Genomic DNA, 13872 nt, shown 5'->3' on the forward strand with positions numbered 1-13872 from the left:
GTGGGGGTGCCGGGGTGGGGGTCGTGCTACTGGATGTGGGTGAGAGGGGGCCAAGCCCTGATCCCCACCCCTGTGTTGCCTTCACCCCAGGTGGGCCAAGGGCGGCTTCTTGATTGAAGATGCCCACGAGAGTCGCTATGAGACAAATGTCGACTATTCCTTCTTCACGGAGCCTGTGTCCTGTGAGGTTCACAACAAAGTGGGGAGCACCAACGTCAGCACCTTAGTAAACGTCCACTGTGAGTGGCTGGAAGGGCAGGGGTGGATGGGGAGGGCAGGGACCTTTGAAGGGTCTGGGGTAGGGGTGGGGGGACAGGGGACAGGTCGGGGGAGGTGGCAGGGCAGCAGAAGGGAGAGAGGATCGGCTAGAGCTGACCCCCCATGAGACTGAGTCCCTAGCAAGTGCTGTTTTCTACACAGTTGCCCCCCGGATCGTAGTTGACCCCAAACCCACGACCACAGATATTGGCTCTGATGTGACCCTCACCTGTGTCTGGGTGGGGAATCCCCCCCTCACCCTCACCTGGACCAAAAAGGATTCAAACATGGTAAGACGCCTGCTACCCATCTTGAGCGCGGGGAGGAAGGAGTCGGTCACAGGTGGGAGGGCGGGGGTGGGGCGAGGCTGGTGCAGCATTACTTTTCAAGTCGAAGCTAGAGTGTTTCCAGGGTCTTGGGATTTGGAGGAGGCGGTCAGTGCTCGGGATCAAAACCCACTTGTCCCCGCAGAACAGCTGGCCGGTTCAGTGACCATGGGAGCGACAGGGGGACCTATGTGTGGGGGAGGGGGGAGGGATGGTTTCTGCAGGCCCAGTGAATGATTCTACACAGGAGGGTGGGAGGGTTGAATTCTGCAGCTCTACAGACACCTGCATTAGATAGTTCGGGCTGGAATTGCAGGAAGAGGGATTTCAAGGTGAAACTTCCTGCCTTGTTTGGCAGGGAAAGCTCTAGAACAGACCGTCAGAGAGGCTGCGTTCTCTGGGAAACCACGCAGCGCCAGCTGCCCTCTCTGGCCTCGGCCCTTCTCAGCCCACTCTTGCAGAGACGGGCAGGCCTCAGTGCGGCCCTGTTTAGAGTCAGGGGATGCACCCTTTGCCCTTCTGGGAATTCACTTGTGGCCCTTCCTGCTTTCTTCCCGATGCCTCCGATGTGGGGCCCCGCTCGGACCCAGGGGCCCAGGCCTCCTGGCTCCCCACCCGAGGCTGCTCTCTCTGCCCAGGTCCTGAGTAACAGCAACCAGCTGCTGTTGAAGTCAGTGACCCAGGCCGATGCGGGCACGTACACCTGCCGGGCCATCGTGCCTCGGATTGGCGTGGCCGAGAGGGAGGTGCCCCTTTACGTGAACGGTGAGCGGCCTTCGGGGCTGGGCCTGGGCGGGCAAGTGCTGCGATGTCCCGCTGGCCCTGACCGCGTCTTCTTGCTCACAGGGCCCCCCATTATCTCCAGTGAGGCGGTGCAGTACGCTGTCAGGGGTGACGGGGGCAAGGTGGAGTGTTTCATCGGGAGCACGCCGCCCCCGGACCGCATTGTGAGTGCCACGACTGTCACAGGGCCCGAGGACAGCCAGCCACCTGGAGGCTGCGTCCCTCTGCCCCCGTCCCTGCTCACGTGCCACTTCCCCCTCTCTCACTTGTCGCATGACCCTGAGCCAATTACTGAGTGTTTTGATCCTCAGTTTTGTCATCCACAAAATGGGGGCAGTGTCCCTGCCTGATGGCCGCAGCAACAGGTGTGAGAGGCTGGGGCGCCCCGGCTGCTCTCTCTGCCTCATCTCCTTCCCTCTCCTCGGCCTCCCTCCACCCTGCCCCTGGGTTCCCCGGCCCTCTGCCCCCTTCTGTCTTCCTCCTCCTACCCGCTCCCTCTCCCCTCTCCGTTCTCCTCTTCCCCACACCATGCGCCATTAATTCCTCGCATGACCATTAACCGTCAAACCCCTCATCACATTTAATGACCATTTGGCTAACTCCAGGGCTGCCCAGGGACACTTCATTACCACGGCCGCCTGGGCAGCGGGTGGCTCGGCTCCCAGGGGCTTTCCTTGCAGAGCTAGGAGGATTGATCCCTGGAAAGGAGCCAGTGCTCAGGGAGGGGACAGGAAGGGGGTGTCCCGACCGGGAAGTCAGGGATGGAGGAGGCCGCGAGAGATCCTCCCTGTTCTAAGAGTCTGGGATGGGTCTCCAGAGCCCCCCGGGTGGGTTTGTGTGGGGCCGGCTGCGGCTTGGCTACAGGTAAAGCTGAAGACTCTCAGACCACCAGAGCTGGACAAACCCCGGGCATCCAACTCCGGCCTGGTTCTCTGCTTTTACAGATGAGGACACGGAGGCCCAGAGAGGGGAGGGGAGGCCACACAGGGGCTCAAGGGAGAGCCAGGCCCAGGGCCGCATGTTGACTCCCCATCCAGGACATCAGGGCTGCCAAATATTGGTTCACTGGCCCAGCTGCACCTGCATCCGTGGGATTGTTAGAAAAATAGAGATTCCTGGACCTCTCCCCTGGAGTTGCATATTTAAGAGTTAAGCTCCAAGAATCTGCATTTTAAAGAATGTCCCTAAGCATATCTGCATGTTCCTGGCATACATCTCCATTGTGTGGTAGCCACTGTTTCCCTTAGACTGGAGATCCCATGCCAAGGCTTGAGGCAGCAGGTGTGACTTGGGTTTGTTGCAGACTGAGCACTGGGCTGGGTTGAGGGACACACAGGGCACACGGGACAAGGATGCCTGGAGGGTGGGTCAGGTGTTTCTGCCACCTGCTCCTTCCTTATCCCCCGCTGCCCTCCCCACCCCAGGCCTGGGCATGGAAGGAGAACTTCCTGGAGGTGGGGACCCTGGAGCGCTACACGGTGGAGAGGACCAACTCGGGCAGTGGGGTGCTGTCCACGCTCACCATCAACAATGTCATGGAGGCAGACTTTCAGACGCACTACAATTGCACGGCCTGGAACAGCTTTGGGCCCGGCACGGCCATCATCCAGCTGGAAGAGCGAGGTGACCGTGGCCAGGGTGCGGGGCAGCTGGGCGTTCTGCTCCCTCCTCCCTCCCCTGGCAGTCCTCTCGCGGACAACTCTCTCGGGGCCTACCCTCCAGAGCCTGCGCTGGTGCTCACCTGGGGAAAACCACCCCCTTTTTTAAATGTTCATTGAGCCTCCCCTCTGCGCCGGGCCCCGCACGAGGGGCAGCCGGGATGGCGGTGCCCAAGACGCGGTCCCGGCCCTCGAGGGGGTTTTGGGTCAGTGGAGGAGCACACAGAGTGGGAGCAAAGGACTTCAGGTGGAGAAAATCAGATGCTTCATGAAAGGGTGTTCTACTACCGACCTCACAGGGTTGGCATGGGGATGAAGTGAGAATATCTATAAAACACCAGGCACGTGGCGGGCGCCCAGGAGCTTGTGGTGCCCCACCTCTTCGAAAATCCTTCATCTGCTAGGAGGCACATGCTTCCTCCCTTAAGATGCTGCATGTCGAAGGAGAAATTGCCTTTGACTTTTTTGGAAGCTCTGACGAGGGAGAGAAAGGAGGGGGCTCCCGTCAGGTGCGTCTTAGCTGAGAGAGCCAGCGAGGGGGTGGTGGGGAAGAACGGAGCGGAGGGAGTGCGGCAGGACCCAGCGAGGAGGGGAAGAACCTCCCGAGGATCTGATCCATCCAGGACTGCCAGGAAGGGAGAGGAACCTGGAGGAGGTGCCCTGGGTCCTACTCAGCTCTGGGGAGCAGGGAAGCCAAGGAGAACTGTGCGAGCCCTGGGAGGGCGGGTGCTGGTGCCGCCCTGGCCATGGGGTGGGGGCGGGGAGGTGGTGAGAGGTGGGGACACGGGTGACAGGTTGGAGTTTGTGGAGACAGCTAACCTCAAAGAGCAGCCCAGCCCAGGAAGCCGAGGCCAAGCCTCGCAGGCAGGTGGGCTGCAGAGGGGCGGATGGGCCCCCAGGGCCAGGGTCACGCTGTGTCATAGCTGCAGGGATGGGACATGGCCATCCTCCCAAGCCTGATCAAGCCGAAGCTCAGGCCTAAACCCAGACACAATGCAGACCTTCCCCTCCAACTGCCCCTGACTTGAGCAAACACCGTTCCTGTCCGAGGATATCGGTGGAGCTCTGGCACCGGGCCTTCAGGTCCCCGTGAGCCACCAGCCTCACCCCAGCCTCTCCTTCCCTCTGAAGAGGTGCTGCCCGTGGGCATCATTGCCGGGGCCACCATCGGTGCGGGCGTCCTGCTCACCTTCTTCTTCATCGCCTTGGTATTCTTCCTCTACCGCCGCCGCAAAGGCAGTGAGTATGGCCCCCACCGCGCGCGCACACACAGCGGCCCCCCCCCCGCCCCCCCCCCCCCCCCCCCGCAGACGGACCGCCGCGCTTCTAGGCCTGGCCCGTAGCGGCTGGCAGAGCGCGTCCAGGCTGCCCTTCCCTGCCTAGGTCGCAAGGACGTGACCCTGAGGAAGCTGGACATCAAGGTGGAGACTGTCAACCGCGAGCCACTTACGATGCATTCAGACCGGGAGGATGATACAGCCAGCGTGTCCACGGCGACTCGGGTCATGAAGGCCATCTACTCGGTGAGGGTCCTGCTCCTCCTGGCCCACTCCCCTCTTCACGTTCTTGGGACCCGCCCCAGCTCTACGAACCACCTTCCCTCTGTCTTCCCTGCCACACTCACGCCCAGGCTCACACGTGCTCACGTGTGTACACACAGGCGCACAAATGCTCCTGCATATACTCACATGCACGCACGCACACATCCCCCCCGGGCTGATTCCCCTGCAGCAGAAGACAGGCAGGTGGGGCCCCCCATAGGCCCGCGCTTGGCCCCATCCTTCCCACACACACAGTCAGACTTGAAAGCCCCTAGAAGTTTTCTGGTCCAACTGCCCCATAGCTCAGACGAGGAGACAGTTCTAGAGAGGGACAGTGACACACCCAAGGTCACATTGTGCGTCCGCGACAAACGCGGTGCCAGGCCGGCTCTCCGGCCTCTCCCCACCCCCGGCGCCCCGGGCTGGGCTCAGACTCAGAACTCCAGTGTGCCCGGGGCCCCAAACCCCTCCAGCGGCCCCTGGGCGTGGAGCGGGGCCGGCGCAGGATGAGGCCGGCCCGGCCCTGACGCCCACCCTGCGGCTCCGCAGTCCTTCAAGGACGACGTGGACCTGAAGCAGGACCTGCGCTGCGACGCCATGGACACGCGGGAGGAGTACGAGATGAAGGTGCGCGCGCGGGGCGGGCAGGGGGCAGGCTGGGGAAGGGGGACGCGGGCTGCCCGCGGGCCCCGGCAGGTGCACCCCGGCCGCGCCCCCACCGCGCCCTCGCCCCTCGTCCCCAGGACCCCACCAACGGCTACTACAACGTGCGCGCCCACGAGGACCGGCCGGCGTCGCGGGCCGTGCTCTACGCGGACTACCGCGCCCCCGGGCCCGCGCGCTTCGACGGGCGCCCGGCCTCCCGCCTCTCGCACTCGAGCGGCTACGCGCAGCTCAGCTCGTACAGCCGCGCCCCCGCGTCCGACTTCGGCCCCGAGCCCGCCGCCCCCGGGCCCGCCGCCCCCGCCGGCGCCGACTCGGCCGGCACGTTGTCCTATGAGAACTACGACAAGTTCAACCCGCACCCCTTCCCCGCGGCGGCGGGCTACCCCACCTACCGACTGGGCTACCCCCAGGCGCCGCCGTCCGGCCTGGAGCGGACCCCGTTCGAGGCGTACGACCCGATCGGCAAGTACGCCACGGCCACCCGCTTCTCCTACACCTCGCAGCACTCGGACTACGGGCAGCGGTTCCAGCAGCGCATGCAGACTCACGTGTAGGCCCGGCGCCCGGCCGGGGCGCCTCTGCGGGGCAGAGGACGAGGCTCTCACAGCCGTTCCCTGATATTCAGGGGCGTTGCGCGTCGCTCCCGGCCCGGACCAGCCTTCCTCCGCCGCCGCCGCCGCCGCCGCCACTGCGGCAGGTGGGGAGCAGGTCTCCCGGAAACACCCCGTCCCGAGGATGGTGCTCTGTGCATGCCCCAGCCTCCTGGGCCTGCCCTTCCCTCTTCTTCGGGAGGACGTGTCTCTTCTGACCTGTGCTCTCGCCTGGCCCCAGCACGGGGACAGGGAAGCGAAGGTTGTGGAGAGCAGAGGGGGCACTTTTTAGCATTCCCATTCTGCCCCACCCCTTTGGTCTCCCCTAAGTGGACAGGGATGTGTGACGATGAGCAGGCGTTGGCCTAGGGGGACACGCAGTGGGGGGTGGGGGTGGCCCAGGCACAGATATGTGGAAACACGTTTGCCTGGCCAGCCCCTCTGTCCTCTGCATTCATACCCCGGCAGCATCTTCCCTTCCGCGACTGCAGAAGGGACCTTGGATTGGTTTTAGCTGTCCACAGAACAGCCCTGGCACTGAGTTCAGATCCGGCCCTCGTTCAGCTGGGATTAAAGGGCCAGCTGTCCTGGCTGCTCATCGTGGACACCTGTCTGTCAGCAGAGGATCCAGATTTCTCCAGTAGCCCCTTTCTCTCTCCTCTGTGCAGGGCCAGCCAGTTAGATCACGGGGTCCCCATGCAGAAAGGAACGGTGGGGGAACCATGTCCTGACTCACCAGCAGGAAGGCTGTGTGCTTCAAAGCAGTTTCCAGAACCCCCTCTAGAGGAGCCCCTTCCCTCCCCAGCCTGCCCTGTATCCTGGCTTTAACTCTTGAGCCTATCTGGGGAGTGGTGGTGTGAGGGTCGGATGCTATAGGCTATTTTTCAAAGACAACAAAAAACAATGAAAACCTCATTTGGGGAGAAAAAAAAAAAGCTGTAGGGAATCCCCCGCCTCAAGTCCCAGTGGGAAGGAAAGGGGGCACCTGCTCTCCTCCAGATTCCTAGCACCGTCCATTACTCTGAATTTCCAAGCACTTTGAATCCATTTTTAAACATTCAGGTGGAAAGACCTGTCCCCGATGGGCTCTGACAGGCTTAGGGAGGGGGCCTGGCTCTCAAGACTGCTTGTCCTGCCCACCAGCTGGTCGGGGAGGCCACCTTCCGGGGGCATGGGTGATAGTCTCTGCAGACAGGTTTTGGTTTGTTAAGTGTCTTTTTTTTCTTGGACCAATCAGATTCCTTCTTCCACTTTCAGTGCCTTGAGTGCCCAGCTTTGGTTGACCGGCCCTGTGTGGGGGGCCACGGGGGATGGGTATTGCAAGCCCCAGACACGCCGTCAGGTGTTGCAGAGTTTCCGGGACGGCGGGTGAGGGGCCTGGAGAGGGAGGAAGGTGGCACAGGAGGGCACTGCAGGCAGTCACGCCCATGCTGTCCCCACACACACATTCCACATGGCCATTCTCAGCCGCCGCCTCTGACCAAAGAGAACTGTGCCCCCGCCCCGGCCTCCCCTTCTCCCGACGGGCGGGGCCTCGGGGGCAATCCCCAGAACGCGCTTTGCCCTCTCTCCTGGTCACCACTCATTAGTCATGTTTGCTTTAATGAGTTACATGCTCATCAGCCACGGGCCATCACCACCCTTGCGGATGGGTCTGTGGGGTGACATTCCTCACCGTCCCCGCTCGTAAGGACCAGCTAATGCCCAGGGAGAAAGTAGCTCGGTTCCAGCCTGGCAGGCTGCCTCTCCCCTTCCTCAGCAACAGGGGCAAATCCTGGGTGTCTCTTGGGGGTGGGGGGGCATCGTCCCGGCTCCAGCTGCATTCCACCCCTACCCCTGGGAGCTGACCCCTCCCTACAGAGTCATTTTATGTGAGCCCCGGGAGAAGGTCTGGTAAGGATGCAGGTTCCTGTGCAGATGAATTCACGCATACTCTGATTATCTTCGCAGAAACAGAAGCCATGTGTAATCCAAACAGTTAAAGTCTAAAGATGGTGATGGCTCTTTAAACAGGAGTATTCCAAAAAATATTCATTTGTATTTGGGGTTTGGCCACATTCTGTTTCCTCCCTTTTATTAGTGCTGGGTCCATTCTGTTGAAATGATGAAGAGGAGGGGCCCAGGGTCACTAGCTAACTCAGCTGACACTACAGGGACCATTAGTTTTCAGAAGCCTGTGACCAGAGCTCCTCCTCTGCTCTCTGCTCTTTAACCCAGTAACCGGCCCCTCCTGGGTATGCAGCGTGCACAGTGCAAGGCACAGAGAGACAGCAGCGCCCCAGGCCCTCTCTGCCCTCTGCAATTTGCACGCTGTTCGTCTGATCACAATCGGAACTGGGGCCTGCCTGTTGGGCCAAACGGAATTGCTTTTCTGGGGAGTGGAAGGCGCCCTTGAACCTAGTAGAGCTTTGCTGTTGGAGGCTGGGGCCCTCCAGCAGGGTGCCGAGAGTACTTGATGTGGTCACCTTGGTGATCCTGATCGCCTTTGATATTCTCATCTTAGTGAGAAGAGCAAGGCGCTAGGGGTCAGGAGATCGGGGACCCCAGCTTCAGGATGGGGTGAAGTGACCTTGGCCTAACCTCTTTACGTTTACTGCCCCCGATTTTCTGGCCTTAAAAATAGGGGGAGGGTTGCACAACCCTAGAATTATTCTGCTCTTGCTGTATTCATTCAGTGAGGTGGAGGGCCCAGCCACCCCTGGTGAGGAGCTGGGAACAGGACGTGAGCAGGGAAGGGATGGGGGTGGTGGAAGGTTCTACTCTCTTGAAAAAAGCTTTCACTGTGGGCCTCTTGCTGGAAGTGTTGCGAATAAGTTTCCACTAGGGTCCCCTGGATGCCAAACGGCAACAAAGCATACCCTGAGCCTGGGTGAGATTGGTGTGCGCTTATCCTCTGACCATTGGGAATGGTCGCTCACGTTGGGAGCCCACTCAGAATTCTGCCAGTGTGGCAAAGGTGTCTGTGGCCGGGGCGGGGCAGGGAGACTTCACCACTGGTGCCCTGGCTTCGGGCAGCTTTGACCGAGGGGGAGCTGGGAGTAGCCACCGTCCACGCCGTCCTTAGGAGCCCAGGGCCGGTGCAGCCCTCTCACTGAGGAGGTGAACCTGCCGGCCAGGGTCTCCCGAGCCAGGTGGTGAGGTGTGAGCATGGCTGACCCCTCTGAAGCAGTAGAGGGAAGAGGGTAGAGCAGTTTTGACATAAACTCTGGATCTCGAAGAGGCTCTGGTGATTGTGGGTGAGCTGCAGTCTCTTCCCTCGTGGGGGCGCTCAGACTGCATCCTGAATCCTGGATCCCTCTAAGCCCAGCCCCAGAGCCCTTGTGAGGTCAGGAAGGGGAGCCAGCAGGGATGGAGCGGTGCTCCCCCGAACGCCATGCCTGGGGTGGAAGAGGTCAGCTTGACCCCCATCTGCAGGCCCATCACTTTGAGGGCAGCATTCCAGGACTGAGCGCCCTGCCCGGCCGTAGAAACCAAGGCTTCTCTACCACTCTAGTGCTGTGTGTCCCCGGCTGGTCCCCGCCTTGCGCCTCTTGTAGGGAATCACCTGAAAGGTGTTAGTGAAGGCCCTGACTGGTGGGACCAGTGAGGAGATGGTCACGGGACACTCCATAGACCGAGGGATGTAATTTGGAAAGGCATCTATTTTTGTGAAGAGGCTATAAAACTAGCATTTAAGTATCCCCCTCCCTTGTCCCTGCCTTCCCCTGCCCTCCAGAATGGGGGGGTTGGGGGGAGGTTCCCATTTTCTTGCATCACTGTGAGGGAGCTCCAGGCCCCGTCCCTGGAGAAAGCATTGCTGTGCAGAAGTCACAGGCCATATGGGCGGTTCTGGTACAAGCCTGCCCTTAAAAATAATAACAGTAATAATAATAATAATAGTAGCTCCGTTTGCATAGAACTACCACATTCCCGCCAGCCTCCTGCCCCTGCTCCTGGCTTTTCGCTGGCTACAACCGCGGGCCTTTTCGAGGGTCGGTGGGCTGTGGGGCCTTCTACCTGTTTCTGGAGATCAGACGCTGCCCCGGGAATACCCCCCACTGGGGAGAGCGCAGCCGAGCGCCGCCCGGAGGCCTGGCTGCACCAAGTCCACCCAGAGGAGCCCTGGGGCCCCGAAGGTCACGCTCCCCACCCCGACCACCCTCGGGGTCACAGCCTCTACTTCGGGCTCCAGTTGAGTTTTCTCCTCCCAAACCCCAATAATAAATGGATCCATGATGACAAGAGAAGAGAAAAAAATATTATTTTTGTTAGGACAGACCATCGTAGGTTTTTAGCAGTGTGTGTCTGTGTGTCCTCACGCCTTTTCCTATTCTGCCTGTTTTCATTTTCCTTTTTTTTAAATATTATGTACTATATTTTTAGTCTCAAACACACTATATATTATATATATTTAATTTTTTTATATATATAAATATAAATGTTTTAAAAAGCACCATGTTTTGTGTTATTTAAGGCATGAGCAGCTCTTGTTACTTAAAAGCTTGCCTGATTTGGGGTGAAATGGTCAAATTTGGGGAAAAGATGAGAGATTTTTGGGTTGAGATTGCAGAGAGGATCTATTTGTGTCCTCCAGGTGGTTACTTATATTTGTGGCTGTCGCAGGGCCCTGCGGCCAGGGAAGCCGGCAGCTGGGGGGGGAGGGAGGGGGACAAACAGCGGGAGGTCACCGCACCCTAAAGTTTGGTGCCAAATCCGATTACGGGACAGGAAAGGGGGCGACTGACCCTGGGGTCCGGATCCCGAAGGAACTGGGAGAGGGTGGGAGCCAGATGGGTTGCATTTATTAAGATGCAGAGGTTTGGGTCAGCAGCGAAGTTCCCAAACCTGTGGCCTTCTTGTTCAGAGTGAGGAGATGTGAGCAGGTGCTGTGGAGGCCCGCACGGGCCATCCCGCTGAGAAATTTGAAATCCTGGAGTGTAGTGGCCTTCGCAAGGACTTCACTTTGGTCATTTGACAGGAGCGTTTGAGGATCACTGGGGGAAAAACGGCTGTTTTCAGATCATGTTTTTTGAAAGCTATAAATCATCAGAGAGATAAAAGGCTTTATTGTTTGCATCATCCACGTAACAGCCACGCAAACCAAAGCTGGTCCACGGTAGGCGTTCTGTGTGCAAGGGACACAGGACACGATCGGAAACAGAGGTAGGGATGGGAGAGCTGAAAAATACTTTAGAGGTAATGCAACCCATTTCCAAGAAGGTCGGAGGTCACAGTCAGAGGCCCCGCTGACGGAGGGGCCGGTGCAGTGGGAGCCGTGGGGAGACGCCGTGTCCAGGACCAGGAGCCTGTCGGTGGCCTGAGGCTAGTCCCACGTGGGCGGGAATGAGAGGCCCAGGTGCAGGTGGACCTGGGGGCTGCAGCCAGGTAAGTTGAACTGGGGCAGGTAAAACCTGGCATGATAGCTGGGGGCCAGAAGCAAACAGAATAGAGTAAGCAAAAAAACAGAGGAGAAGAAGCAGGTGTGCAAACATGGAGACCCAGGTGAGTCCGTTAGGCCTAGTCGTGTGCGGTGGGTCCGAGTGGGAGGCACCTGCTTCCTCTCTGCATCCCCAGAGCCCAGCACGGGGCCAGCAGGCTCTTGGGGACAAGCCTGTGAGCTGTAGAGGGCACCACTCTGCTCCTGACACAAGGGCATCACAGGAGCTTGTCCCATGTTTTAGGCCTCTGCCTGTGACGGGGCCCCAGCCGCTCCCTTCAGTCACCCCCAGCTGGAGGACAAGTGGTAATTGCCAAGCTCAGCAGAGTCTGAAAAGCCACTCCCTCCTTGTGAAGTCCTCTGGCCCGAGGCACAGACAGCCTCCTGTCTGTCCTTCCTCACCAAAGTCTGAAGTTCAGGTCCCCACTGATCTCCATCCAGACCATCTTCCCAGAGGATGGGCTCATTCAACTCTCCCCGTCACTCCCCCAGCGTTTTTGCCATTAGATGGAGTGCTGCCCTGGGGGCATGCCCCACCGCTCCGCCTGCCTCTGTGCTGAGGCCTCAGGTCTCCTTCTCTGCCTGGAATGCGCCTGTCCTTTTGCCTCCTCATTTTCAGATTGTACTCATCTTTAGGGCCCAGCTCAAAGGCCCTCTCCTCTAGGAAGCCCTGCCTGACTCATTATTGATTCACCTTCGCTCCCTCCCGGGAAGTCCCGGGACAGGTGAGCTGCATGGGGCTGATCTCATTTCCAGCTGTCTGCTCCGAGGGCAGGGTTATGCGTAGCACACATTAGCACTGTCCTCTTAAAATAAGGGCGCTTGAACACAGAGATCGTGTATCATGTATTTTAGGATCCTAACCACCTGGCATACAGCGGCTCTGTGTGTGCTGGAAGGATGTGGATGGCGAGAAGGAGAGGAGAGCCAGCAGCCCCGTGCACGCAGGGCACTGAGCTGGGGGGGGCGCGCCTTGAGGACGTGGGGTTTCATGAGGCAGGACAGCATGGTGACTCAAAGCGTGGGCTCTCAAGTGAGTCTGCACAAGGTTGGACACGGCCAGCGCCCGCTAATGTTGGGTCTCTCTGAGCCCCCCGGGCTGTTGGACAAGCCAACCCGACTAGTTTGGGCCAGTGTGCTATAAACAGAAGTGACTTGTCACTTCCAGACCAAAGCTCTTAATCGCTAGCGTGAGACCCTCCAGTTCTTCCTCTGCCTGCCTGGCCACAGGAGCTCATTTATTCCAGATGGTGAGGCTTCATAAAGTGGGTCCCTCTCTGCCTGGGTCCCTGGTGACTCCGCGAAGCCATGATGAACATGGAGTTTGAGGGGGAAATGAATCTTTGTTGTGTTCAATTCATGAAAGTGTGGAGTTGCTTGTTACCGTGACACAGCACGGCCCATCCTGATTAACGCGGACCTTCTCCGCTTGCTCCCGCCTGACCTCGGGTCTCTACATCCCACTTTTCTCCTCCATGAACTGACAATAGCTCCTATCCCACACAAAGTGCCTAGCAGAGTTCCTAGCACAGGACTACTCGGTCGCTTTTGTTAGCCTGGAGAAAGGGGAGCGGTGGGTATCTGCCCTGGGGCCCTGGGCCCCTTTCCTTAGAGACATCCACAGGGTCAACAATTGCCCCCCAGCAGTGCCTCATTCCTCCACTATCCCCCCCGCAGGTCAGCACATTTTCTGAGCTACCTTTTCTTTGCAAAATGTGAGTGCTCAGTGGGAGGAGATACACAAAACCCTTTGCAAATTGCTAAATGCTATTCAAATGCGAGTTGATTACCTCGGTCTGTTGACACTGCAGCATCCCACCCCCACTCTGCAGCACCCGGACACACACCTTGCCGCCACCAACGTCCCCCAGCCCCCCCACATGCGTGCTGGATGCTGACAGCTCTAGCAGTGACCTGATAGCAGGGGATGGGCCCGGCAGAGCCTATCTGGCCGGACCCCAGGGTTCTAAAACCAAAAGACCAGCTCTTTGCAAAGCCGGAACCTGGGGGAGGAGAAAGATCACTTCCTTACTTTTCCATTTCCTTACTCACTGTAATTAGCTGCACAGAGGCAGCCTCCCGGGGAGAGCAGAGCCATCAGCTCCCAGAATTGAACGGGGAGCTTTGTCTTTTTGTTCCTCTCCACATAATACTGCTCTCTTGGTGGTCGCTATGCAAACACATCCTGCATTCATTTGCAAACTGGGGAATATTTCATATTTTGAGGCTCAGATGAATGCTCCAGCTCCCCGAAAGAGACACTGGTCGGGACTTCACTTCAGGCAGTGTCATGCCCACGCTGCTGGTCTGGAACCCCAGTCGTGCGGGCCTGGGAGATGACCAACATTTGTTCTTCTCGGAGCCTTCTCTAGAATAGATGCCTAACGGGGTCACCCCCTCAAGAGCTGAGGGTACCTCTGGGGCACCTGGCCCAACCATGGACCCAAAGCAGGAGGCCCTGCTTGGACTCAGAGACAGGCTCTACATCAAGACCCTCGAGCCCGGGAAGCAGGGTGGCCTTTTACGGAGTCTGGACTTGGGGATCCAAATGCTGGGACTTCCCTCTGGCTTCCCCTGGCATCAGCTCTGCGCCTTTGGGAAAAATCATTTGACCCTTCCAGGCCTCGGTTTGCT

General features: G+C 59.0%; 1 protein-coding gene across 1 annotated transcript; it reads left to right on the forward strand.

Moving 5' to 3' along the window:
* Positions 1–90: 90 nt before the first annotated feature.
* LOC116629158 (kin of IRRE-like protein 1) lies at positions 91–10186 on the forward strand (the record flags this gene model as incomplete). The annotated part of the gene is made up of 9 exons (XM_032399454.1): positions 91–239; positions 421–548; positions 1223–1349; positions 1431–1531; positions 2792–2990; positions 4157–4264; positions 4409–4548; positions 5116–5193; positions 5310–10186. Coding segments are annotated over 9 exons (1507 nt in total), but the record flags the coding sequence as incomplete, so codon positions are not given.
* Positions 10187–13872: the final 3686 nt, after the last annotated feature.

The sequence above is a fragment of the Phoca vitulina genome, unplaced genomic scaffold (assembly GCF_004348235.1).
Source record: "Phoca vitulina isolate PV1807 unplaced genomic scaffold, GSC_HSeal_1.0 scaffold322, whole genome shotgun sequence".
Taxonomy (NCBI): Eukaryota; Metazoa; Chordata; class Mammalia; order Carnivora; family Phocidae; genus Phoca; species Phoca vitulina.